The sequence below is a fragment of the Rhinoraja longicauda genome, chromosome 14 (genome assembly GCF_053455715.1).
Source record: "Rhinoraja longicauda isolate Sanriku21f chromosome 14, sRhiLon1.1, whole genome shotgun sequence".
NCBI lineage: Eukaryota > Metazoa > Chordata > Chondrichthyes > Rajiformes > Arhynchobatidae > Rhinoraja > Rhinoraja longicauda.
Window position 1 is genome coordinate 23,987,080 of NC_135966.1, and position 27,842 is coordinate 24,014,921.

The following is a 27,842-nucleotide window of genomic DNA, read 5'->3' on the forward strand; positions in this document are numbered from 1 at the left end:
ATTGAGTTCAGCAGCCCAAGAGAAGCTCCTTGCCCTTGCTCTGGTGAACACACCCAATTTCAACAACCAGTACAGTGTCAAACAGTTCACTGTTCTTTGAACAGTGCATCTATGCATGGGAGTAATAGTGAACTGTTTGACACAAAAGAATTAAGAATGTTTAAATCCTTTAAAGAATCCTTTAAAATCCTCAGTTGAATTATTTTGGCAAAGAAACTGAAAATCAGAGTTGTTACTAATCCCTACTCCCCCTATCCAATCTTCCATCGAAGATACTTAAAATCTTCCAAGAGATATCTTTATACAAAATTTGAAATAATGGATGTTTCAGATTGTGGTTTGATGCTAAAGTGGGATAAAATCTGATTAGCTGATGTAAATGCACGTCACAGATATTCATATCAACTCCTATTTGAGTTAACCAGGGAGTTGTGGAGGGAACGGTTTCTGCGGAAGGTATAAAGGGGTGCAGATGGGAAACTGTGGCAAATGTGGCAAGTGTGGCAACTCCCTGGTTAACTCATCCCTCCCCACCCAAACCACTTCAAGTACCCTCTTCAGGTACCTTCCCCTGCCACCCCAGAAAAAGCAACACCTGTCCCTATACCTCCTCCCTCGACTCTGTCCAGAAACCCCGACAGTCCTTTCAGGTTAGGCAGAGGTTCACGTACACCTCGACCAACCTCATCTAGTGTATCCATTGTTCAAGATGTGGACTCTCATACATCGGCGAGACCAAACGTAGACTGGGCAATCGTTTCACTGAACAACTCCGCTCAGTCCGCCTGAACCTACTTGATCTCCTGGTTGCGAAACACTTTAATTCTCCTTCCAAATCCTACACAGACCTTTCTGTCCTAGGTCTCCTCCACTGTCAGAGTGAGGCTAAACGCAAATTGGAGGAACAAAATCTCATATTTTGCTTGGGCAGCTTACAGCCCAGTGGTATGAATATTGATTTCTCGAACTTCAGGAAGCCCCAGCTTTCCCTCCTCTCTATCCCTCCCCCACCCAAGTCGCACTAGCTTCTCGTTTTTACCAAACAGCAAATAATGGCCTATTTCCTTTATCATTGTTACTTTTTTGCATTTCTTTCATTCATTGTTCTTTATCTCTCTACATCATCTCCTATATCTCTCATTTCCCTTATCCATAACCAGTCTCAAGAAGGTTCTGAAGACCTGAAATGTGCCCATTCCTTCTCTCCAGAGATGCTGCCTGTCCTGCTGAGTTACCTCAGCTTTTTGTGTCCATCCAGTAGAATTGGGCCTTCTTCAAACATCATAATAGCGCCACAAAGTCATTTATTTATTTTGAGATACAGCATGGAAACAGGTCCTTTGGCCCATGGAGTCCGCATGGTCACAGGGAGAATGGACAAACTCTGTACAGACAGCACAAGCAGTCAGGATTGAAGCCCAGTCTTCGGCATTGTAAGGCAGCAATTCTATCACTGCACCACTGTGCCACCCTAAAATCTTTATCCTAAAATGTGAAACCATTCACAAGCAAAAACAGCATTTGACGGCCATTGTTCATCTCCTCCACTGGCCGTCACATCTCCTTCACCCAGAATTGTATTCATCCAGAAAGACATCAGTCTTGGTACTTCTCTACCCAAGAGTTCTCTCCCTAAGGCTTGTTCGCTCACTATATTGAATGAATAGATTTAAAGATTTTTAGATTTTTTGGGAATCAAAAGATATTGGGACAAGTGCAACAAAATGGCACTGAGGTATAAAATCACCCATGATATTACTGAATGGTGGAACACGTATGAGGAACTGAGGTGCTTGGTCCTACTTCTGCTTCTTATGTTGCTGCTTGATATTCACTTAGCTTTTTGGGGTCTACTGTACTAGCCCTGTAATTACGATTGGCTGGCAGCAGACAAGGTGCTTGGCTCCTGCATGCAACGCTGACAAGCAGCAAGTTTGACTATCTGGCCCATTAGTTGATGAATTGTTCCAAGTAATAAATTGTTTGTCAGAGATTTAATTATTTGCCGGTAAACATTTGAGTTGAGAGCCGAGCTTTTCTTATAGAAAAGCGAATGGGATGACTGGCAATACTACCATGTTGAATAGAGTCACAGAGTCATAGAGTGATACAGCGTGGAAACAGGCCCTTTGGCCCAACTTGCCCACACCGGCCAACATGTCCCAGCTCCACTAATCCCACCTGCCCACATTTGGACCATATCCCTCCAAACCTGTGTTATCCATGAATCAGTTTAACTGTTTCTTAAATGTCCCTGCCTTAACTATCTCTTCTGGCAGCTTGTTCCATACACCCACCACACTTTGTGTGAAAAAGGTAAAGCTCATACAAACATAGACATAGAAACATAGAAAATGGGTGCAGGAGGAGGCCATTCGGTCCTTCGAGCCAGCACCGCCATTCATTGTGATCATGGCTGATTATCCACAATCAATAACCCGTGTCTACCTTCTCCCCATATCCCTTAATTCCACTAGCCCCTGGAGCTATCTAACTCTCTCTTAAATCCATCCAATGATTTGGCCTCCACTGCCTTTTGTGGCAGAGAATTCCACAAATTCAACTCTTTGGGTGAAAAAGTTCCTTCTCACCTCAGTTTTAAATGGCCTCCCCTTTATTCTAAGACTGTGGCCCCTGGTTCTGGACTCCCCCAACATTGGGAACATTTTTCCTGCATCTAGCTTGTCCAGTCCTTTTATAATTTTATATGTCTCTATAAGATCCCCTCTCATCCTTCTAAACTCAAGCCTAGTCTTTTCAATCTTTCCTGATATGACAGTCCCACCATCCCAGGGATCAATCTCGTGAACCTACGCTGCATTGCCTCAATTACAAGGATGTCCTTCCTCCAATTAGGAGACCAAAACTGTACACAATACTCCAGATATGGTCTTACCAGGGCTCTATACAACTGCAGAAGAACCTCTTTACTCCTATACTAAAATCCTCTCGTTATGAAGGCTCAGATTCCTATTAAATCTTGTCCCCTTCACCTTAAACCTACTTCCTCTGGTCCTTGATTCACCTACTCTGGGCAAGAGACTCTGTGCATCTACCTGATCTATTCCTCTCATGGTCTTATACACTATAAGATCACCCCCCATCCTCCTGTGCTCCAAGGAATAGAGTCCCAGCCTACTCAACCTCTCCCTATAGCTCACACACTCTAGTTCTGGCAACATCCTCGTAAATCTTCTCTGTACCATTTCCAGCTTGACATCATCTTTCCTATAAAATGGTGGCCAAAACTGAACACAATACTCTAAATGCGTGCTCACCAACATCTTATACAACTGCAACATGACCTCCCAACTTCTCTACACAATACTCTGACTGATGATGACCAAAGTGCCAAAAGCATTTTTGACCACTTGATCTACCTGCGACTCCACCTTCAAGGAACCATGCACCTGTACTCCTAGGTTCCTCTGCTCTATAATACTATCCAGAGCCCTACCATTCACTATATAGGATCTGCCCATGTTAGACTTCCCAAAATACAACACCTCACATTTCTCTGCATTAAATTCCATTTATGGAGAGGACAGCACAGCAACATGGTCTGTGCTTGACCTAGATCAAATGATTTTCGTTCGGTTCGAATGACAATAAAGGTATTCTGTAAAGGGAGCTGCCATACAGATGCCTGCAAAGAGCAGCAATTGTAAATAAAGTGCTTTAGTGAAGCATTCAGCAGCAATGCCGCAAAGTGAAGAACTATGTCACTTGTTTGATTTCTTGAATCGGGTGCCAATTTTAATCTGCTGCAGATTTTAAATTTCTCATGGAAACAGGATAAAGTGCAGAAGATGCCCTTATACACCAGATTGTGCACATCACAAACTTGTCGCTATTTATTTTCTGTCCGATGTTCAGAATGCATTGCATTCATAAAAAACATTTCCCATTTATATAGTGTCTTCATCATAGTTTAACCTCCATTAGAAACCTCCTGAAAGTAATACCAAATAGAAATTGAAATCTAATCATGTAAGGATATACTGAGACATTTAAATCAATCATGCAATCATTTTGGAATACAAATCCATTAAATGACTGACTTTACTCACAGTGTTTTGAACTGGTCTGGCTGCACGTGCTTTACTGGTACAAACCCAGTTATTCCAGTGGATAAAGACTTCCCCAAAAACCACTGCAGGTTAGAAAGAAGGAAGCCAATTATCTGAATCGTTTCTCCTTCACTGAAGCACAATTCATCCACCTCACCCTCTTTGTAATCTACGGTTGCGACACAGGTACCAGTACCTAAAAACGCAGAAGTTATCTGTAAGTAGTAAGTTGTATGAATAATGATGGAAGCTCTGTAATTCACTTTCAATAGAGTCGGAGCCATACAGCATGGAAACAGGCCTTTCGGCCAAACTTGTTTATGCCAACCTAGATACCCAATCTAAGTAGTTTATTTTAGTTTAGAGAGACAGAGTGGAAGCAAGCCTTTTGGCCTACCGGACCTGCGCCAATCAATAATCACCCATACACTAGTTCTATCCTACACACCAGGGATAATGTACTATTACCTACAAACCTGCACGTCTTTGGAATGCGGGAGGAAAAAGGAGAAAACTCATGCAGTCACAGAGAGAAACTCCTTGCAGACAGCAGCCATAGTCATAATATTAAATGATATAACATTAAATGCATGTATGATCAGCATGTGGTCTAAATCAGGCTCTGACCTGTTACCGATTTTGGATGCTGGGCCTTGCTGATGAGGCACTGATCAATCCCTCTGACGAATGTAAAACTGAGCAGGCAAGTGGAAGTGGGATGGTGTGGTCCATGGATGACTGGGAATAAAATGACCATCCGCATGGCAGGAAGGGTAGTTTTTGCCTTGTGTAAGGAAGATTTAAAATTAGGTGAAAGTGCAGGTCTGCTTTTCCTGGCCTGCAAAGAAAGTTGAAATTCTGTAATTAAACAAATTTCTGGGGCCTCAGTCCAACTCGTGTCACACATGGCTGCTAAAGGTACTAATCTTGCCCTACTCAATGCCTTGATCACCTCAACGACATAAAAACAACATCAATACAAAACAAAAGCCCATTGTGTGACAAATTTGACTTCAAATTCTTATTAAATCTTTACCTTCTCAATTCAAACCTATGCCCTCTGGTTCTTGATTCCTGGGAGAAAGACTCTGAGCATTCAGCCCATCTATGCACTCATGAATTTATGCACCTTGATAAGATCACCCGTCAGTGTCCTGTGCTCCAAGGAATAAACTCCCAGTCTATCCATCCTCTCCTTACAACTCAATCCCTCAGGTCCTGACAACATCCTTGTAAATCTTTTCTGTAATCTTTCCAGTTTAAGAAATATTTTCTGCATCACTTTAGTGATCTACGGGATATCCTCTGGCGGTAAGTATCAGATATCAATAACTCTGTATGCAAAATACTTTCCTCTCAAATTATCCCCAAGCTTACCCATTGGAATAATTAAAGAACATTTAAACTACGAGAATTACTTACCAATTGAATGGGGGAAGTGATGTTGTTTATATTCCTCATTGCCACTAAAGTTCCCTCCTCTCGTCTTCAAGAACCATCTGTGATAAAATTAAACTGTACTCTAACTAATCAGCAACTCATAAGTGATAAAATATTTGTCATGTGAATAAATGCAACAATAAAACAACAGAAGCATTTTCAAATAATTATGTTCTGATCTTTGCAAAATATGGTTTTCTATTTTGGCCGTGATTTTGAAACAGATTTTACAATATTGCCAAATGGTTGCTTTACGCTTTCATGAATTCCTGGCAAATCTGTAATATTTGTTGAAAAGGAACGTAGAAAGCATTTTATGAAGCAAAAAGAATCCCAAATCTGGGGATTTAGGTTCTGTTCTAACATTGGATGTTATCTCTATGGAGCATGCATATTCTTTACCAAGGGTGTGTGAGCAAGAGGTTGCAGGGGTACAGCCAAAGAATGAGATGGGGAATGGGACTGCTCTGTTGCCAGCCTGGACCCGATAAGCTGAACATCTCCTTCTGCATGTTGAAATAAGGAACTGCAAATGCTGGTTTACAAAAAAAACCCACAAAGTGCTGGAGTAACTCAGCAGGTCAGGCAGCATCTCTGGAGAACATGGATAGGTGATGTTTCGAGTCGGGACCCTTCTTCAGACTGTTTGTAGGGGGGAAAAGAAAGATGGAAGAGGAGGGATTGGACACAGCATGGCAAGTAATACGATCCTTCTGCATGGTAGTTACTGTAGTTAAATAAACAAGGGTTACATTTTGGCATCAATACAAAAGATGACTTAGGCAATGATTTATATGGAAATTTCCCAATTCGAGGTGCACAATCCCTAGAACTCAGGAGGAGCTCTAGGAATATTCGTCCTAGTTATTAAATTCATGCTTAGCACTGTATTAATTTCTCTAAATTTATTTCATAACATCAGAAAATTGGCTTTTTATGAAAACAGTACAAATAGGAGAGTTTTATTTTGCCTTACTGGTAAAACGGGTAGAGAAGAGCCTGTGGAGCAGAAACAGGAATGAGGCCCTTTTCATTTGTCAAAAGTGTGGTTGCTTCCCACTTGGAGTCATTCCCAACATCTTTAACCATGATGATATCGTCCTTGCAGATGTTCATATCTTGTTCCTCACTCTTTGGAATGTTGGCTAAGGCTCTGGTGAAAAAGTGACCTTGATGCAGAAATAAATAATAGTTTTGAACTGTCTTTTAATAAACATCGAATTGTTTCGGCACAGTAGGAGGCTATTCAGCCCAAAGAGCCTGTGCCATCTTTTGTAAACCGCTCTATTCAGTCCCAACCCTTCCCCTTAGTCCTACAAGTTATTCTCCCTTATTTACCTATTCATTCCTTATTTGGAAGTCAGGATTAATTCAACCACTCTACAGGTTACGAATTCACATCACATATTCACAGTGTAAAATACAAATTTTTCTCACATCACTTTTGTTTCTTTTGCCCATCACGTTGAAACTGATAAATGGAACCATTCACTAAGGGAAGCTATTTCACTTTGCTTGCTCTACTTAAACCTGTCATGATCATGTACACCTCTATCATATCTGCTCAACGTCAAATTAATCAGGCTAACTTTGTAGCTGCAACTCTTCATTCCTGGAAGCATAGCAGCATCTCCTCTCTCTTCTGCACTCTGGAACAATCCCACCCTTCTTAAAATGTGCTACCCAAAATTGGATGCAATATTCCATTTGTGATTTAACCCAAATTTTATGAAAGGTTCAGTACAACTACTCTACTTTTGTACTTTTGGGCCTCTGCTATTGAAGTTTACAATCCCACATGCTTTATTAATCGCTCTCTCAATTAATAATGCTACTTTCAAATACATGCGCACACGTGCCTGAGCCTTCTATTCCTACACACTGTTTAGAAACGTGGCATGGAGCCTGTATTGCCTTGTCTCATTTAATTTTTTACCAGTATGCATTATTTCACACTTCACAGTCTAAAATTTCATCTGTCACTTGTCTGTACATTTTACATTTTGATAAAAAGTGAACATTGTTTAAATCAATGTAAAAAAAAGTAATTTCATATTATATGAAGCAAACCCTAAACTCCAAAGGGTAGCAAATCCTAAAACTATTGGCATAATTTCCATCTCTTACATAGTGCCACCTAACCACTGCTTATTTAAATTCATAACTTATTTTCCTTTCATCCTTCACCTGCGCTGAATTGATGGTGCATCCATTGTATGATTGATGCACCATCACTTTTACAGTACGGTGGTAGTACTTGGTTGTATACCTCTTTCAAAATATAGTTCCATCAACTTTAATCAAATTGTATTTTGAAAACAGAGCAGAATAGTTAGCTGATACTAAATGACCTAACTGTACAATATGACAAATAATTCTATCTGTGGGAATATGTTAAAGAGCTAAATGAAATTAGCCCGAGCTTCTGCTTCAAAGCACAATTTAGTCTGTGTAGATGTGTTGTCGAATGACAATTAATTTGGCCACCCTCTGAAAGTGTTAGAAGTGCTCACTTCCTCACTATTCAAGGTCGAAGTGTTGATAAGGTGGGGAGGGCCGATCTACCGATTTTGTTACTCTACCTTAATATGACCCCGCTTTTGTTAAAGAAATTGAATCGCCTTGAACAGAACAGAAGGACATGCTATCTGTCAACAGAATGATGGTTTGGCAATTGACGGGTGAACTGGCCTACTGCCAGCACAAATTTGTTGTTTGCACTGTTGACTGTGAGCCCATTGTTCAAGTGGTTGCTCATTCTCTGGTAACACTTGGATATTGTAATACATTGACTGTGGAATGCACCCATGCTGGGTGAGGCAATGGTATTGTCTTGTGTTGCACGGATCAATAATTGTTGGGATTGGATTGAATTTGCCGCCATTTGCAAAATCCAATGTTCATCAACATGAAACAGAATGTACTAATACAAAGATAAAATCTGGCCAAATTGATACCTTAATTTAGAATAATCAAATAAAGTCAAAGGAAGCAGCCCATCTCACATAATGGCTCCAGTGAACTAATGCTCACGGAGTGCCTTTGCTCATCAGATTAAATATCAAATATCAAAGTACAATCAGGTAATCTGGAGCAACCAGCTCAATGATTATGCTATAGTTCAGTCCCAGCGCCAGAAGACCAGATGTTCTTTTACCGCAATCACTCTGCTGACTTGATAAATATAGATAAGCATAGTTTGTGGGAATAAATAGCAGCAGCCAAATTACTTATTGAAAATAGCTTAAAATTATGGGATGTGTAGCTTCAACAAAAAACTACCCCACTCATTTCCCTTAAATGTTGCCCGTCTCACCTGAAACCTAAGCTTTTAAGTCTTTGACATTTCCTCTCAGGGGAAAAAGTTCTGACTGTCTACCCTAGCGATGTCCCTCATAATGTTATATACTTTGATCAGGTCTCCCCTCAGCTTCTGACATTCCAGAGAAAACAATCCAAGTTTGTCCAGCCTCCCCTGATAGCTAAAACCCTCCAGGAAACTTTCTGGTAAACCTCTTCTGCTCCCTCTCCAAAGCCTCAACATCTTTCCTGCAGTGGGGTGACCATAAGTGTACGCAATACTCCAAATGCAGCCCAACTAAAGTCTGATAAAACTGTAACATGACTTCCTGATCCATACTCATACCCCCAATAATGAAGGCAAGCATACCATATGTCTTCTCTGCCACTCCATCCACTTGCGTTGCCACTTTCATGGAGCTATAGATTAGGACTACAAGATCACTTTGTTAAGGGTCTTGCCATTAACTGTATACTTTTCCCTTACATTCAATTTACCAAAGTGCAACATCTCACACTGGGCCAGATTAATTTCCATCTGCCATTTCTCTGCTCATTTCTATAGCTGATCTATATCCTACTGCATACTTGTCAGCGGACTTCACCGCCCATCACTTGACCTCTAGCCAGAATAACACCCTTCCACCACAACTCTCCGTCTTCTATGAGCAAGCTAGTTCTGAATCCAAATGTCCAATTCAGCGTGGATCCCTTGCATCTTAATCTTCTGGAGCAGCCTACCTTGAGGGTTTTATCAAATGCCTAACTAAAATTCAGGGATAACATCGATGGCCCTATCCTTATTGATCACCTTTGTCACCTCAGAAAACTCCATCGTTCCTAAGACATGACCTGTTGCAGGCAAAGCCTTGCTGACTGCAAGTAAACCTATCCCGAAGAATCCAATCTAATAGCTTCCCTACCACTGATAATAGAATCACCAGTCTCTCTTGTGCTGAATTATATCTACTTCTTAAATAAAGGAACAATATTGGTTACACTGCATTCCTCCCGGACCTTGCCTATGGCTCAAGAAGAGACAGAATCTTTGTCAAGGCCCCTGCAATCTCCTGTCTTGCCTCTTTCAATAACCTGCAATAGATCATCTCTGAAAGCAACAACCTCTACCACCATGATGGACATTGGCAGCTGGTACAAAGGAACACCAGCAAATTAATGTTCCATTCCATGTCACATACCGCACTGATCTTTATCATCTCCAAGCCTAAACCCTAGTATTCTCTATCCAAAAGCACAGTCGAGTCCATTTAGCAGAAGTGAATTTAAGGATGGGCATTAAATGCTGGCCTTGCTAGGGATGCCCAGATACTAAACGTTGGCTGGTACCTAGTTACAGCTGGGATACAATGAAAAGAGTGCTGAGAAAGTTACTTAAGTGTGCTGCTGTTTTACCAATTTTTTTGAACAAAATGTGTCAGCAAGGACTGGGACAGGATCAGGGAAGGTTTAGAGAAGTGGGTGGGCGACGATTAGGACCATTGTTGGGGATTGGACGAATGATAAGGAATGAGGGTGAGATGAGTGGCTCCAGATTTTGGCATCCTCTTAGGGTTTCACGGGATTGATCACTGGGTTAATGCAGTTAGCACTTTGGAATCAGAAGATGGAGGATGCAATGTGTGGATGAGGGGATTTGAATCAGTACCCAGGTTAACTGGGAGATCATGGAGTGGAGTGGGGTGGAGGGGTGGAAGTGAATAATAGACAAGTTAAGAATTACCTTTGAGGAATAGGAGAATGTCAGTCATGCATTGTGTTCAAACCCGGTTGCCTGGAAGTAACTAAAGGTTCTGCAACAACTTGATCCAATGTCTCTAGTAAATTCCCAAAATAAAGCAACTTATTTGATTTGCAGTTGACATGCAAATTGCAACAGAACATTAATGCATGTCTTATGCAGGGAGATGTCTGGCCAAATGTGCAGAATCATGTGAAGCAAGCCAGAAATGGTTGTCAATGGTTTTCACTCTGTGGTAAGCAAGCATGTTTTCAATCGTGTAGCACTGAAATAAACAATATTGTGCAATCTAATTTCTAGGTCAATAATATTTTTTTATATTACTCTAGGTCAGTAATATCAATTACCATGTAAAAAATATATGGGACCCATGTGGAACAGAAAATTCCTGCTCTCCTACAGTGGGGAAAGTACGTGAACAATCGAGTTCCAAGATTTGGCCTCATTGTTAGTAACTCGAATGGAATGCAGAACTAGGGCCTTGCAAAATGTGTCCTAGCAAGTCATAAGTTGTAGACAACACTAACATTAACTTGAATGGTTTCATACAGAAGTTAAAGCAACCGAGAGTTGCAGAAGCTGAGAAATTGCCACAGAAAGGAGGGGACAGTATCATTTGGTCCTCTGACCTGGAGGGGACAGTATCATTTGGTCCTCTGACCTGGAGGAAAGATTTGAAATCTGAAATGATACAGATAGGTGGAGGATCTTAAGAAAGACAAAAGAAGCATCCACAGTGGATATAAAGTAGCAGTGAAACAAACTAAACACTTCAGATAAAGTAGAATCACCGAGCTGCTATACTGTGTACTGTGGAGCGGCATTAGAAACGTTGGCTAGATACAAACAAAGAGAACGTATATTTATCATCAAGCCTATTCAACCATTCAATGAGGGAACGGCTGGTCTAACTCCTAATAATTATGTACAAATAAACACACAATCCTTTATTATTCACTAGCCTCCACCACCTCCTGTCGGCTTACACGACCAACAATACTTTGTATCATGCAATTTCTCCCCTCACCCTATCTGTACTTCTATCCCCTTCCTCTTTTCTCTGGAATTTGATTTTGTTTTTAAGCGCTGCCTTTTCCCAGTTAAACCTTAACTGTACAGTCACTAGAACTCACCAGCCACAACGACTCATGCTGAAATTGTGAAGCAATGGACATGCAGGAAATAGACAATAGACAATGGACAATAGGTGCAGGAGTAGGCCATTCGCCCCTTCGAGCCATTCAATGTGATCATGGCTGATCATTCACAATCAGTACCCCGTTCCTGCCCTCTCCCCATAGAGATCATTAAGAGCTCTATCGAACTCTCTCTTGAATGCATCCTGAGAATTAGCCTCCACTGCCTTCTGAGGCAGAGAATTCCACAGATTTACAACTCTCTGAATGAAAACATTTTTCCTCATCTTCGTTCTAAATGGCCTACCCCTTATTCTTAATCTGAAGGGCAATTACCAAGTTGTGAGCCAATTTTACTGAGATTTTTGTTTCCTCCATTAGACAGAACAGAGGACATCAACCAATTAACAACCCGAACGTAAATATCTGTTGTGAGTACGCGGGAATAGTTTTGCCCACAAAAGGCCGAGTAAAGAATCAATGGGAAGCAGGTCAATGAATAGATCCATCGCTGGAAAATTTGGTGACTATTATAACAGCCTTGCATAGACTGGTGCAATGTGCAAAAATAAATCAAATGTAGACACAGACTAGACCAGCTGCAGATAACATACGCCCATGCGTCAGTGCAGAAAGAATCAGAGAGCAGATGGAGATTGATAATCAATGGTTGCAAACAGGCTGGAAAGAAGCCATGGAAATGAATGGTGTCAGCAGATGGGGAGGTCAGTTGTGGGTAGGTGGAATCAAACAAGAGATAAAAGGGCGTAGGAAAGAACTGCAAATGCTGGTTTAAATCAAAATCGAGATCAGTCTGAAGAATGGTCTCGACCCGAAATAGCACCCATTCCTTCTCTGCAGAGATGCTGCCTGTGCCGCTGAGTTACTCCAGCATTTTGTCTCTCCAAAAGGTGATGGAGGTGGTGGTGGGTTGGTGTCAAGGTGAACTCTTTTGGTAGAAGTTTTATGGGGATCTACCCTGCACAGGTTTGTAGTGCCAACCTGGAACTTGCTCAGGATGGATTTCCATCTTACATAGAACCTTTGGCCCACAATATTGGTGCCGAACATGATGCCAAGGTAAATTGAACTCTTCTGCCTGTACATGATCCATATCCCTCTATTCCCTGTACTTCCATGTGCCTGTCTAAAAGAATCTTTAACACCACTATCGTATCCGCCTGCATCACTACCCCTGCCAATGCGTTCCAGGCCCCCTCTACTCTCTGTATAAAAAACTTGCCCTGAACATCTCTATTAAACTTTCCCCCACTCACCTTATAGCTATGCCTACTGGTGTTGGCCATTTGCACCATGGGTAAAAGTTTTGACTGTCTACTCTATCTATGCCTCTCATAATTATACATGCTTTATCAAGTCTCCCATCAATCTCCGATGTTCCAGAGCTTTAATGAAAACTTGGCCCACACTAGTGGCCTGCTGACTATATGGGACCGCAGTAAAATATTTACAAGACATTTGGACAGGTACATTTTAGTAAAGGTTTATAGGAATATGTAGACAACCTACAGAAAGATGCAGAAGCAATAAGGTTGTCATAGTGGGTGACTTTAATTCTCTCAATATAGACTGAGACTTACTGAGTGCCAAAGGCTTAGAGGGGGCAAGATTTGTTAAATATATCCCAGAGGGTTTCCTAAAACAGTACGTGGACAGTCCAATTTGAAAGAGGACCTTATTGGACCATGTATTAGGAAACAACCCTGGACAGATGAATGGTGTTTCAATGGAAAAGCATTTTGGGGATAGCAGTCCCAACTCCATAGGTTTTAAGATTACTTTGAATTGGGAGAACTCTGGACCTTGGGAGGTAGGTCGTAATTGGTGATCGGCAGATTACAACTTTGTCAGGCAGGAGCTAGGGAGAGTAAATTGGGAGCAGATGTCGCTAGGCAAGTCTGCATCCGATGCATGGGTGGCATTTAAAAGCCAGTTGATCAAGGTTTAGGACTGGATATTCCAGTAAGGAGAAGGGATAAGGATGGCAAGATAAGGAAACTATGGTTCACAAAAGAGGTTGTAAAGTTGAAATAAGGGACTGCACATACTGGTAAATACACAAAAGAACATAAAGTGCTGGGGTAACCAAGCAGGTCAGGCTGCATCTCTAGAGAACATGGATATGTTTTGTGACATTTGTGACATTTGAGGTTGAGACCCTTCTTCAGACCCTTTGGCCTGGTATTCATTTGTGGGGTCATGGTCAAGTGCTAGGTATGAGGTGGTGTCCAAGAGCTGGCACCTGGCCTTGGCACGGTAGAGGTCAGCCCGCCAGACAATAACAGCACCTCTCTTGTCGGTGTGTTGGGAATGTTACAAAGTGAGCAGAGTGCTGTGTGTTCAGAGGGGATGAGAGTGGGGCGGGTGAGGGGAGGAAAAGGCAAGATGGTTGATGTCACACCAACAGCTGGAGAGAGGTTGTAAACTTGGTCAAAATGAAAAAGGATGCATATACAGTATAAGCCTTAAGATGAAACAGGGCAGAGCCTTAGAGGAACATAAAGCAAGTAAGAAAGAATACAACCAGATGATTAGAAGAGCAAAAAGGGAGCCATTAAATGTCTTTAGCAAGTCGGTTTAAAGATAATCCCGGAGTTTTGTTTTATACATACATTAAAAACAAGAGCGTAACCAGTGAGAAGATAGGACCTTCTGGGAATGAAGGAGGGAATTTATGCTTGAAGTCTGAGGATGTGGGCAAGATACTAAATGACTACTTTGTATCTGTATTCACAAAGGAGAAGGACACAGAGGACAGTGAGATCAGTGGGGAGATTACTAATATGCAAAGGAAGTTTGAGATCAAAGAGGATGTCTGTTGGGGCTCTTGAAGGATGTTAAGGTGGATAAATCTCCATGGCATGATGGGATTAATCCCAGGTCATTAAGAAAAGCAAAAGAAGAGATGACACCGGCCTTGACAAAGTTCTTTGGAACTTCTCTCACCACAGGCAAGGTCCCAGAGACTGTTGAGAAGCCAATGTTCCTTTACAGACTATAAAAAAAGCTGTAAGTGCTGCGAATCAACAAAATCCTTTGGGTACCCTCAGAGTATTTTCCAGTACATACTGTTAAGGCCTTGAATAAACTGACTTGTTTGGGAAAACACTACTCTGTGAGATTTTCTTTGTGTATTGTCCCAATCTGAGCGGTAATTAAGAGGGTGGGTACACGTCAAATACACAATTCCTCCCAAGTCTACTACGAAGTCTAGTTGAGGTACTTCAAGCAATGGGGATCTGGCAGAGAAGAGGACTTGAGGCCAGCATGGATCAGCGATAATCATATTGAATGGTAGGGCAGGCTTAACTGGCCAAGTGGCCTACTCCTGCTCCTGTTGCCTTGTGCACTTGTGAAGACATTTGTCTCAGCGGTCAGAATGGGGTCACCACAGAATCGAGTACAGGTTTGCTTCAGGGATTTAGATGCAAAAAAATTGGTCGTATATTTACTCAACAGTAAATTGGAAAACAATAAATTAAGTATGCACATGGTTAAGGAGCGGACAGAATAACTTTCATAAAATGAGGTTAGATTTTCTGATCAGACACTCTGGCAAGCAACATCACATACAAAGACCATTAGTGAGGGAAATTCAAGCCAGATACCTTTAATTTCCCATCGGCTCTCATCAATAAGAGGCCCACTGGAGCAACCATCAGTAACCTGGCATGTACTCACATAAAATCAAACTGTCAAAATTCAGCATTTGAAGCATCTTAAAAGGCTTGTTAACTGAGATGAGAATTGATATGACTCTGTCACAACATTATTGTTTGGAGCTGGGGAGAAAGGTTCAAAACACAAAAATGCAGAGCTTATCGGCATCCTGGTGCAACCTGGCTCATTTTAAGGTGGCAGATAATCTGTCATGCAAATAACTCATCTGCAAAGAAGGGAAATCAATAAACTTTAGACTTAAGTTGCCAGCAGAGTTTCTGAGGAGACAGCAAACCTGGCAGTAAAGTAAAGGTGGGAGCTGGCTCCAGAAAATATCAGTTTTAACATCTACCGATTAATGTCTCCCCCTAATCATCAGTCTCCTCATAAAATAAAGCCACTTCCAACAGATCACCATTCCCTGCCCCTGAACCACAATCTTACACCCTGGCAATCTAACCTTCCCCCACTTTCCCCTCAGCCCCGGCCCACCTCTGTTATCGGTCACTTTCTTTCATCCATGATGCACCACTCTAAGAATGCTTTACCCCAAATACCAGAACCTCTTATTAATGAGTACAGGCTGATGGACCCTTGCCAGCACTTCAGCATGTTGATTTGGTTCACAGCCAGAAGAGCAATAAAAGAAAGGAATGACATTAAGGTCCAGCCATTACACTTGTTGGGCTTTTTGTGTCCCATCATTGGCCATGGTTCCCACTGTGCTTTCACACTTGAGATTTATCTGATGTTCCTAAAAACATCAAGCGAATGAAGTCCTGATGATACCATTTAAAGTTTCTTGGAATAAACAAATAAAAAGAAATACATTGAGGGGGATTTTCTTCCTCTGTCACATGTGCCAAATGCACAATAAAGTAGCTTATTGGAAGGACAGAGATGAGTAACAATCAGAAAGGAGACGAAGGAGATTGGGACTCATTCAGGGAGGAAGGAAATAATAATCCAGTAGAAATGGGGTTTGTGAAAGACTGCTGTTTACATGGATTCTTTTGTGACTGAGGCAGGAAAGAGGGAGGTAGGAAGAGAGGTACTCATTTTACTTGAAGTATGGAGTGGGAGGGAGGGGGTGGGTGGGTGGATGAAGAGGGAACTCCTTTTCCTTCATCCCATAAAGTGTGCCATCAAAAGTTATCTGCAAGAACCAGCAGCTCCCACCTTCAATTTGCTGCTGGATTTTATGCTTCTTAAATTTAAGTTATATCTCCCACATTCTAAAATTCAATTCCTTGGAGTAGAGGACAATTCACACAGGATGCAATTGCATTTTTGCACATGCAACTAAGGATCAATTGCTACACCATATTAAGTTTTGGCAAACACTACACAAGGGTAATTTACGTTTACTTTAAAGATAAGAATAAAATTACTTCTGATTAACTTGGGAACACTGCATGATGCTTGTTATATATTCTGAATATCTTTACTTTCAGTCAACAAATATCTAAATTTTCTATAAACAGGTTTTAATATATTTGACTTTGTTCTTGCAATCTTCAGCAGTAAACCTCTTCGGAGATGAAATAACTCAACCTTTGCAAAGCCTCATCAAAAACAAAGGAACAAACCATTCTGATACCAACACAGATGGAGGCAGTAAATTCTCCACACAAGCCCCGGACAATGGACAATGCCCAGTGGCAATCCACGATGTTCACACCATTCCCCAATCGTAGGGTGGGAAAAGGGCAGTCAAGCTCTTTCAGTTAGGTCTGGTAACCTCTCAACAATGAACACAATGACTTAAAGATGGCATCAGCATAATGCAACATCAGACAATCCTTCTTCTCACTTCCCCAAAGATAGCTCTAGGGTATCCCGCCTCCCTCATTGCTGTACGTGTAAAATAATTCCATTTGCAAAGAATTTGCTTGATTAAAAACAAACTATTCATGTACATCATTTCAATTGGGGTTTTTTTTTTACCAACATTGATGCAATCAAACAATTCAGTCCAGCATCTCAAGGGAAAGCAGCTATTGTAATTTTTGGACTTTTGCCCTAAGTTGCACAATGCAGACCCAAGGACAGGACCCCATTTTGAGTCATCCCCTGACAAACCATTTGGTCTACAAGAGCAGAATATCATCCTATTGAATTTCTGTACCTTCTGGCCAGCCTCTCAGGATTTATTGGCAAACTATTAATTTGATAGGATTTTATGATAAACTCTAAAATTGAAAACTGTGCCAACCATGTAATGAATTGCTCAGCCAAAGTATTTTCAAAGGCAGTGGTCGGCTTCTGCTGATAGACTAAGTAAAAGGGACACCATAAATCCCACATCAATGTTAGTTATGAAAATTAAATGCCAGTGAAATAGTCAGCCACTGTTGGTCACTTAATTTTGCTTGTGCATATCCAGACATGCGTAGGGTGTAGTGATTATAGCACCAGGTGGAGTTCCTACAAGCTCCACAGTAAACAAATCCACATAATGCAGTCCATGGCATCACAGAGGTTCTCAAAGGAAACATTTCTTCATATTGATGGAACTTGCAAGCAAACTGTATTGCATTTCATTGAGCATTCCTTGACCCAGTAAAAAGCCACAATCACAAACAAGCCTCACAGGCACATAGACACAGACAACACACAAAACAGATATTATACAAGGCAGTGAAAAACTTGAAAAAAAATACATAAGTGCAACCAAAAAAAATTAGAAACAGAGTCCTTCGTAGCGCAAAATGTTGGGATAGAATTAGGGTTGTGCAGGTTGGTTCAAGACCTGATGGTGTAGAAAAGTAGTTGCAGGACTTCAGGCTTCTGCACCTCCTGCCCATTGGTGGCAGTGAGAAGAAGTCATAGTGGGGATTTTTGATGATAGATGTGCGCCAGTGCTTCTACTTTCTTACAAGTTTAAAGAAAGTACTCGGAACAAACTTCTAGAAATGTACGTTGGAATGTATCCTGACTGGTTTCATCATGGCCTGATACAGCAAATCCAAGTCACAGGAATGCACAAGGGTACTTTTGCCCTCTCCGCAATTTAAAGCACCTAAAAGAGGTGCTGCCTCAAGAAGGTGACATCTATCATCAAGAATCACCTCCCTCTGGGCCATGCTCTAGCCTCGCTGCCACCATTAAGCAGGAGGTACGTAAGCCTAAAGTCCCACATCACCAAGTTTGGGAACAATTACTTTACTACAACTATCACGTTCTCAAATATATCCGTGCAACCCTAATCCTACCCTGATAGTGGAACACTAAGGATCACCTCGTACTACTATGGATTTGTTGCACTGTCATTTTTCTTCTTATCGCTGTCATGTACAACTTAACATATAACATATGTTTCATGCGTTGTCCGAATCTATGTGCTTGTGATGCTGCTGGATACAAGATTCTGATTGTACTTGTACCTCAACATAACTGCACGCATGATGCACGCAGAAGCCAATTTGACTTCACTTGTAGCAACAATGCCTTCAGCTGCCAAGGCCCATGCTCTGAAATTATTTTTCAAATTCTCTGCATTCTTTAGGACACTCCTTAATTCCTACCCCACTGACCAAACTTTTTTTTTTAAAGCTGTCTTTATATTCTGTGTGTCTTAGAATCAAATATTGACTATTAATGCTTCTGTGAAATGGCTGGGGATGATTCATTACATAAAATTCATACAAGTCAATGTCAATACAGTCTTCGCAAATTTCCGATCAATTTGTTCCCAAGCCAACTGCTCCTTTTACAAAACTAAGTATCATCACAGAACTGCTGCAACATAATTGCTTCTAGTGCTACTTCATATATGCAGTATATAGTTAGTCATACCATTTAATTCACTTCAGTCTTTGATACATAGAAAACATAGAAACATAGAAACACAGAAAAATAGGTGCAAGAGTAGGCCATTTGGCCCTTCGAGCCATTTGGACCATTCAATATGATCACGGCTGATCATCTAAAATCAGTACCCTCCTCCTGCTTTTTCCCCAGATCCCTTGATTCCTTTAGCCCTAAGAGCTAGGTATAACTTTCTCTTGAAAACATCCAGTGAATTGGCCTCCACTGCCTTCTGTGGCATAGAATTCCACAGATTCACAACTCTCTGGGTGAAGAGGTTTTTCCTCATCTCAGTCCTAAATGACCTACCCCTTATTCTTAGTGACCCCTGGTTCTAGACTCCCCCAACATCAGGAACATTTTTCCTGCATCTACCCTGTCCAATCCTTTAAGAATTTTATATGTTTCCGTAAGATCCCCTCTCATCATTCTAAATTCCAGTGAATACAAGCCCAGTCGACCCATTCTTTCATCATATGTCAGTCCCACCATCCTGGGAATTAACTTGGTGAACCTACGCTGCACTCCCTCAATAGCAATAAAGTCCTTCCTCAAATTAGGAGACCAAAATTGCACACAATACTCCAGGTGCGGTCTCACCAGGGCCCTGTACAACTGCAGTAGGACCTCCTTACTCCTAAACTCAAATCCTCTCGCAATGAAGGCCAACATGCCATTAGCTTTCTTCACTGCCTGCTGTACCTGCATGCTTATTTTCAGTGACTGGTGTACAAGCACACCCAGGTCTCGTTGCACCTCCCTTTTTCCTAACCTGACACCAATTCAGATAATAATCTGCTTTCCTGTTCTTGCCATCACAGTGGATAACCTCACATTTATCCACATTTATCCACATTACACTGCATCTGCCATGCATCAGCCCACTCACCCAACCTATCCAAGTCACCCTGCAGCCTCATAGCAACCAGATCGCAGCTCACACTGTGGATTCCCTGCAGTTCCTTCCTCCCACTAGATCCTCGGTCCCCTAGTATCTCTGGGAGATTGTTTGTGTCTTCCTTAGTGAAGACAGAACCAAGTACTCATTCAACTGTTCTGCCATTTCATTGTTTCCCATTATAAATCCACCTGTCTCTGATTGTAAGGGACCTACATTTATCTTCACTAATCTTTTCCTTTTTATATATCCAAAGAAACTTTTACAGTCAGTTTTTATATTCCCCACAAGCCGTCTTTCATGCTCTTCCCCCCCCCCCCCCTCATAATTAATCCCTTTAGCCTCCCCTGTTGAGTTCTAAATGTCTCCCACTTCCGGGTTGTTGCTTCCTCTGGCCAATTCATATACCTTTTCCTTGGATTTAACACTATCCTTGATTTCCCTCGTTATCCACGGTGGAGCCGCATTCCCAGTTTTATTTTTTTGCCAGACGGGGATGAACATTTTTTGGAGTTCTTCCATGCGGTCTTTAAATCTTTGCCATTGCATCTCCACCGTTAACCCTTTAAATATAATTTGCCAGTCTCTCCTGACAATTCCAGTCTCAAACCTTCAAAGTCCCCTTTCTTTAAGTTCAGGACCCTCGTCTCTGAATTAACCATGTCACTATCCATCCTAATGCAGAATTCCACCATATTATGGTCAATGTTGCCAGAGGGGCTTTGCACAATAAATCGCTAACTAATCGTTCCTCATTGCACAATACCCAGTCTAGGATGGCCTGTCTGCTAGTCGGTTCTTCTACATATTGATTAAAAAAACCATCCCGTATACATTCCAGGAAATCCTCCTCCTCAGCGCTGCTACGAATTTGGTTGGCCCAATCTATATGCGGATTAAAGTCACCCATTTTTGGGATTATACAGTTATCAGATAAGGAAGCAATGACTACATTTCCAAGAATGCACTTTGTTTCCAAATAAAATTTCCTATTTTGAAGATGGCATTCAGCAGAAAATCCTTTGACTAACTATTTTCCAGAAATTGGGAATGTGGATTTAGAGATAAGACAAAATAAATTCTGTATTGTAATTTATTTGACCCTGTTAGCTTCCATTTTTCCCCATGTAGTGCTAAATTCTGGTTCCATACATCCAACATTCATTGTCTTACCTTCCTGTAACAGAAGATCCAAATACATCAGTGACAAATGTACTTCGTTTACTTTAACCTGAATCTTCACATCTTCCACAAGTGAGACATTCAACCAGAAATGTTGGTCTAACAACAAGTTTTCCAAACAGCGACCGACAAATCCTGGATAAACACATTGATTTTAGTAACAATGGGATTACACGATTAACATTTTTGCTAAATGATTCTGGCAAGCCTTATCAACTAAACATGTATGTCAGCCAAGAACGTCTGAGAAAAACAGTTAAATGATCAAGGACCATTTACACCCCAATCATTCCCACTATTCCCCTGTTCCATCAAGCAGAAGACACAAAAGCTTGAAAGCACAGACAACCAGATTCTTCCCCGCTGTTTCCATGCATATCTCAGGTTGTAATCCCGATCTCTCAACCTACCTTATTGGGGCTCTTGCACTTTTTTTTATCTGCACTCATTCTGTAACTATAGTGTTCTAACACTGAAACACTGTATTCTGCATTCTGATATTTTTCTCTTTGCACTTCCTGTTGTACCAGTGTGTATGGGTTGATTGCGCTCATGGATAGTATGATTAGACTGGATAGCATGCAAACAATGTTTTTCACTGTATCTCAGTACACAAGTGACAATAATAAACCAATACCAAATCCAATACCAATAGCACCATGGTAAGGTCAATTCCACAGCAAATGCACACTATCTGTGGGGATCACTGGACAATAAACATAAACGTAGATCCTTTTTTTAACCTCCCTATATGCAGGGATGGTCAAACTGTCGGCATATTAAGGTTTACGTTGCTCTATGAATAAAACAAGTTGATTGTTTTTAAGTATCAAGCACGTGGTTACAAAATATTGCACTTCACAGCCATTTTTCCCTTAGTTTTGCCATCACAATGTAGCAAAGTTGCAAACCAGTGCACAAATGTGAAAGTCTCAAACTTATTATCTGCAATCCATCAGTGACTCCTTTCTTTGCTAGAGGTTCTCTGGAATTCCCCTTAGCCTGGTTACAGTATTTTCAAATCTATTCCTTGTAGCTATCGGGCAGAGGGCAGGAATGTTATATTTTTCTATAATTATCAGTGTTTGTAATAATAGAAACATAGAAACATAGAAAATAGGTGCAGGAGGAGGCCATTTGGCCCTTCTAGCCAGCACTGCCATTCATTGGCTGATCATCCACAATCAGTAACTTGTGCCTGCATTCCCCATATCCCTTGATTCCAGTAGCCCCTAGAGCTCTATCGAACAATGTTTTTATATCAACAATTAGGGCAATTTTTTTAATTAAGTCAATACCTTATTTTAAGTCAAAGGATATTTTTAATGCGGAGATTGACGGATTCTTGATTAGTACGGGTGTCAGTCGTTGTGGGACTGGGGCTGAGAGGGAAGGATATATAAGCCATGAGACCGCAACATCGGGAGTTCGCAGGTCCCTGGCTGGCGACCGGCTTTCGGGAGCTCCAGCCGTAGCAGCTTCGACCGCCCCGGAGCGCGAGGTACGATCGACCCGCCCGCAGGCCCTTCATCACCCTGCGTGGCCTGGCCACGGCACTTTCCATCGCCCGGTGGGCTCAGGACTTTCATTGGCCTGCTCGGCTCGGCTCGGCCCTGGGACTTTCCATCGCCCGGTGGGGGCTTCAAAAGTTGGGAGCCTCGATCGCCTCGTGGCGTCACGGGAGAAGAATGAGGAGGAGAAAATGACTTTTCTTTGCCTTCCATCACAGTGAGGGTGTGCCTGGAGCAATCACTGTTGATGGCTGTTTGTGTTCAAATTGTATCTGTGTGTCCTGTGCTTTTTGTTGCCTACTGCCAGACCCTGACGTGAGAGGACGCTGGCGCTGTTTGTTCGCCGCTTCTCCGTCAGGATAGTTTGTCTGTTTGTTTTTATGTTATGACTGTTTTTGTAAAGCGCTTTGAGCACCTGGTAAAGCGCTATATAAAATAAATGCTTATTATTATTATTATTATTATGATTGAATGGCGGTGTAGACCCGATGTTCCGAACAGCCTAATTCTGTTAATGTTACTTATGAACTTATATAATTTAATTGTTTTCTTTTCCCTTACTACTTTTAACATACCACAAAGCTCATGGTGTAGTCTTGCTGTTTGTCCAGTGGCATTTTGTGGAGGACATTCATTTTTCGCCCATCTGCATGACCTGATTACACTGCATGTGACCCTATGGCTACAAGGACAGCTTGGTCCGCAAGGCTGTGCTTGGTTTTGTTTACACGTGGTTGCAAGTGAACAACAAAGACACAATTTCATGGCAGGGCAAGCAACTGATCACATTCAGCAAGTTTCCTGTCCCAGTGCTGGAAATATTTCGCAGTTCAGGCAGCTCATGAGGGACACCGGATGATCAATTTCTTGTTCAAATATATCCTGCACTATAAAAGTTAAACGTCTATCCAATATTGGCTATCCTGCTGAAAGGGCTTTTCTGTTGGCTTTCACACAGCAAATTATTGTACAAGAGTGGTCCGAGTGTCTTGTATCTGGAAAAAATCCTTCCTTTAGCAATAACACCACCACCCTTTTTCTAAATAATTACATCATCTCCTGGAATTTTTAGGTTGGTCATTGGCTTCCTGATAGAAAAGTTTCCAGGTTCTTTAAATAATAAAATCTGTTGTCTTGCATGCTGCCTTTAAGTATCACAAAATAAATACAAGGGACATTGGAATTCTGAAGTTTAAAAAAGAAATAAACTGTTGGAAGCATTATAAGAAAGGTGGTATCTATGAAGAAATAAAATGTTGATTTGCTTAATGTTTAATGTCTCACTCCACAAAAAATATATAAAATACTAACTTCACCTCTCCACAGAATCAGCTTTGCCTTCCTCAGTGGCACGGAAAACCAACACAGTGCCAATTTTATAATTACAAAAGTGTCAGGCAGTGTTGGTTTTGATACCAGTCACAAGATGTATAAACAGTCCAGTGTTTGCGAAACAAAGAGTAACACAAATCTGGATTCAGTTTCCAAAATAGATATTTGATAGCTCTCAAATAAAAATCACAGAGGTGTGATTCTCTGTATCTGCAGCAAGACTTCAAGGGGAACATTAACCATCTGCTAAAATAAAAACACAACCAACACATGAAAATCCCCTTCAAAAGTACAGACTGATTATGGGCTTCTTGATGCATTAAAACAACATTCGTGTAAAGATAATTTTACAACTCAATAATATATTTGTGCAGTTCAACAAGTGAGACTGTTACTCCATTTAAAGTTTTTTTTTAATGTAAACTATATAAGTCAGGTTGGAGGCAAATTGTTTGATTCTACTTTGCTAATTTTTCTTTTACTGATGACAGGCGTAATTTACTAAGGATTAAGGGAGGTTTGTTGCACATGCTTTGAACAATAGAAATGTAGATTTCATGTTACTGCAGTCACACATAAAAAATCTTTCTAGAGTCATAGAGTCTTACAGCGTGGAAACAGGCCTTTTGGCCCAACTGGACCACACTGGCCAACATGTCCAATCTGCACCACTCCCATTTGCCTGCGTTGGCTCATAACGTTCTAAACACGTCCTATCCATGTACCTGTTCAAATGTTTTTTAAAAGTTACGATAGTGCCTGCCTTAACTACCTCCTCCGGCAGCATGTTCCATACACCTGCCACTCTTTGTGTGAAAAAAGGTACCCTCCAGGTTCCTAATAAATGTTTCCCTTCGCACCCTAAACCTATATCCTTTGGTTCTCGATTCCCCTATTCTGGGCAAGAGACTCTGTGCCTCTACCCAATTTATTCCTCTCACGATTTTGTACACCTCTTCAAGATCACCCCTCAACTTCCTGCGCTCTAAGGAATAGAGTCCTAGCCTGCTCAACTTCTCCCTATAAGTTAGGCCCACAAGTCCTGACAAAATCCTCATAAATCTTCTCTGCACCCTTTCCAACTTAACAACATATTACGTGGTGCCAAAAACTGAACACAATACTCCAAATGAAGCCTTACAATGTCATACAACTATACTTTTGAAGTATACAAACATAATAAGCAACCACATACCTAGGGAAAGATAAGTTGTAAATTTCCAGATTTCTTCAACAGTCTTAAAGGTGAGAACAAAGAGGTCCTTCTCTGCGTGAATTGAAATCAGCCGCGATGATAATTCCTGCAAATTTCAAAACATCACCAAAGGGTAATTTATAAATTAGCAGGGATTAGGAGATATTTCTAAACACAAGCTCTGCAATTCTACATTGCCTTCTGAGAGAAATTATGTGGTATTTCTACAGCAAAACATCCTATGAATTATATGCAGCAGATACCAAATGATGCAATGTGTTACACAACTACTTCACTATCCACCTCAGAAATCATGGATCACCTTAAAATAACAAGGAGTCACATCTCTAAAATTCCTCTGATTCCATCATTCACACAAAGTCCTGATCGGTTTTTAGCCATTAAGCCAAATGAAATTCCATGTGAAAATGCTAGACCTCTGTATATACTGCAGCAGCCCGAGTTTTCCCACCACATTGTCGCATGTTAGGATCAAGGAAAAGCAGGGCGCAGGCTCCCAGCAAATACATCTAATAAAAGCTTACTGAGCCATATGCACATGCTTGTATCAGAACATGACCTCCAATGTAAATTAAAACACAAAGTGCTGGAGCAACTCAGCAGGTCAGGCATCATCTCTGAAGGACATTGATAGGTGACATTTCGGATGGGGACCCTTCTTCAGATTAATTGCAGTAGGGCTGAGAAAGCTGGAAGAAAGGTGGATGGGGGAGGAGAGGGAGGAAGGCAAAAGCAGGCACTTTCAAATAATTCCATGATGTTATAGCATATAATTCATCTGCTTAAATTCATAGAATTCAACAAAGGCTACTCACTTGGATTTTTTTTCCTATATTTTGGTAGTGGTAAGAATAAACATGTTACTTAAATGGCTCCATTTTATATCCCCTCTTCGATATCATGAACAACACTTTCAAGACATGCATTGTAATCAACTCTCATGCCAAAATGAAAACATATTCTTTTTATCTCAGCAGCCATGAACAATATTTTTTATACATTAGGTGTCTTACATTGAAAAGCGCACCAACATCTTTGGTTTCACTTTCCAGAATGCACAGCCTCCTTCGTGTAGCCTTTTGAAGCTCATGATCGACAAGTCCCGATTTTTGACTGGTAACACTGTATGATAATGTCATATCTGGAAAAAAGACAGATCAGTCCAGTGTTAAATGATTTCCTCTGGGGTGCCTAAATTTATTTGTGTAATACAACTTAGTGTTTTAAATCATTTCTCATAATTGGCCAAAGAGAAGCCATATTCTTTCAGATATTTTTGTACGTTTGCTGTCTAATTGGTACGCTATCTTTGGCATGCGTTTAGTTGTATTTTCCATTTAGAAATGAGAAGTTTAAATATCAGGGAATGTAACATGACCAGCTATCAAAGTTGTAGTAAAAGTATTTAAGCAATTAAAAAAACAGTAAAGGAACATCAACAGGTTAGGGACCCTTATTCAGAGAGATAAAAGTGGGGGGGGGGGGGGTGGGGAGGGGGGAAGAAAGTTAGAAAAGAGAGTTGGGGGTAGAAGAAAGCCTGGCAAGTAGTAGGTGAATACAGGGGAGGGGAGGATTGATTGGCAGATGGATGAAGCTTCAGAGATGTTAGAGCTTTAGAGATGTTGGGCCCTTTGGCCCACCGAGTCCGTGCCAACCAGTGATTACCCCGTACGCTAGCATTATCCTACACACTGGGGACAATTTACGATTTACAGAAGCCTATTAACCTACAATCCTGCACGTCTTTGGAGTGTGGAAGGAAACCGGAGCCCCCTGGGAAAATCCACGTGGTCACGGGGAGAACGTACAAACTCCATACAGACAGCACCCGGGTCTCTGCCGCTGTAAGGCAACAAGTCTACTGCTGCGCCACTGTGCCACCCCAGCAATGGCCAAGGGCTAGAAATGAAATGAAGACAAAAGGGTGTAAGATAAGGGGATAAGAGTGGAATGTAAAGCCGGAGGAACGGGCGTTACATTTAATTCCTCCTCCCCTCTCTTTATCTGACTCCCTTTTGTCTCCTTTTCATCCCCAGCTTTTGTCGCTTACTCCACCCATCCACCAATCAACCCCCCTCACCAGTATCCATCTATTAATTGCCAGGCTTTCTCCCACCCCCAATTTTATTTTACAGGTTTCCCTCCCCTACTCCAATCAGGCTGCAAAAGGGTCTCAACCAAAATATTGTCCGTACATTCCCTCCCCAAATGCTGCCTGATCCACTGAGTTCCTCCAGCACTTTGTGTTTTGTTAACGATTCCAGCATCTGCAGTTTCTTGTGTCTCCATTTTTAAGGGAAGAGCTTGTTGTCCCTATCTCATGATTCCATTAATTTGAAGAAGGCAACACAGAGCTCACGACAAGCCAGCTGCGGACTACTGTTCTCGCCAGGGAATCTTAATAAATCAGTCTGCTGACAGCAAATCCTAAGCCGTTAAGAATCAAATCTCTCCGCATTAAGTGGTGATGTAAGTGCAAATTGAAAGAAGGGAGGAAATAAAACTTT

The 27,842-nt window shown here is 41.3% G+C and overlaps 1 protein-coding gene across 5 annotated transcripts in view; it reads right to left on the minus strand.

Annotated features, from left to right (window-relative positions):
* Nucleotides 1-27,842, minus strand: part of LOC144600137 (SH3 domain and tetratricopeptide repeat-containing protein 2-like) — a 91,279-nt gene that overhangs the window by 23,742 nt on the left and 39,695 nt on the right. For all 5 annotated transcript variants that reach the window (XM_078411585.1, XM_078411582.1, XM_078411581.1 and 2 more), the window contains 6 exons: nucleotides 26,349-26,476; nucleotides 25,315-25,420; nucleotides 21,268-21,411; nucleotides 6,487-6,679; nucleotides 5,493-5,569; nucleotides 4,071-4,266 (listed from right to left, as the gene is read on the minus strand). In XM_078411585.1, coding sequence (XP_078267711.1) covers nucleotides 4,071-4,266; nucleotides 5,493-5,569; nucleotides 6,487-6,679; nucleotides 21,268-21,411; nucleotides 25,315-25,420; nucleotides 26,349-26,476 — 844 coding nt within the window. The remainder of the gene's footprint in view (nucleotides 1-4,070; nucleotides 4,267-5,492; nucleotides 5,570-6,486; nucleotides 6,680-21,267; nucleotides 21,412-25,314; nucleotides 25,421-26,348; nucleotides 26,477-27,842) is intronic.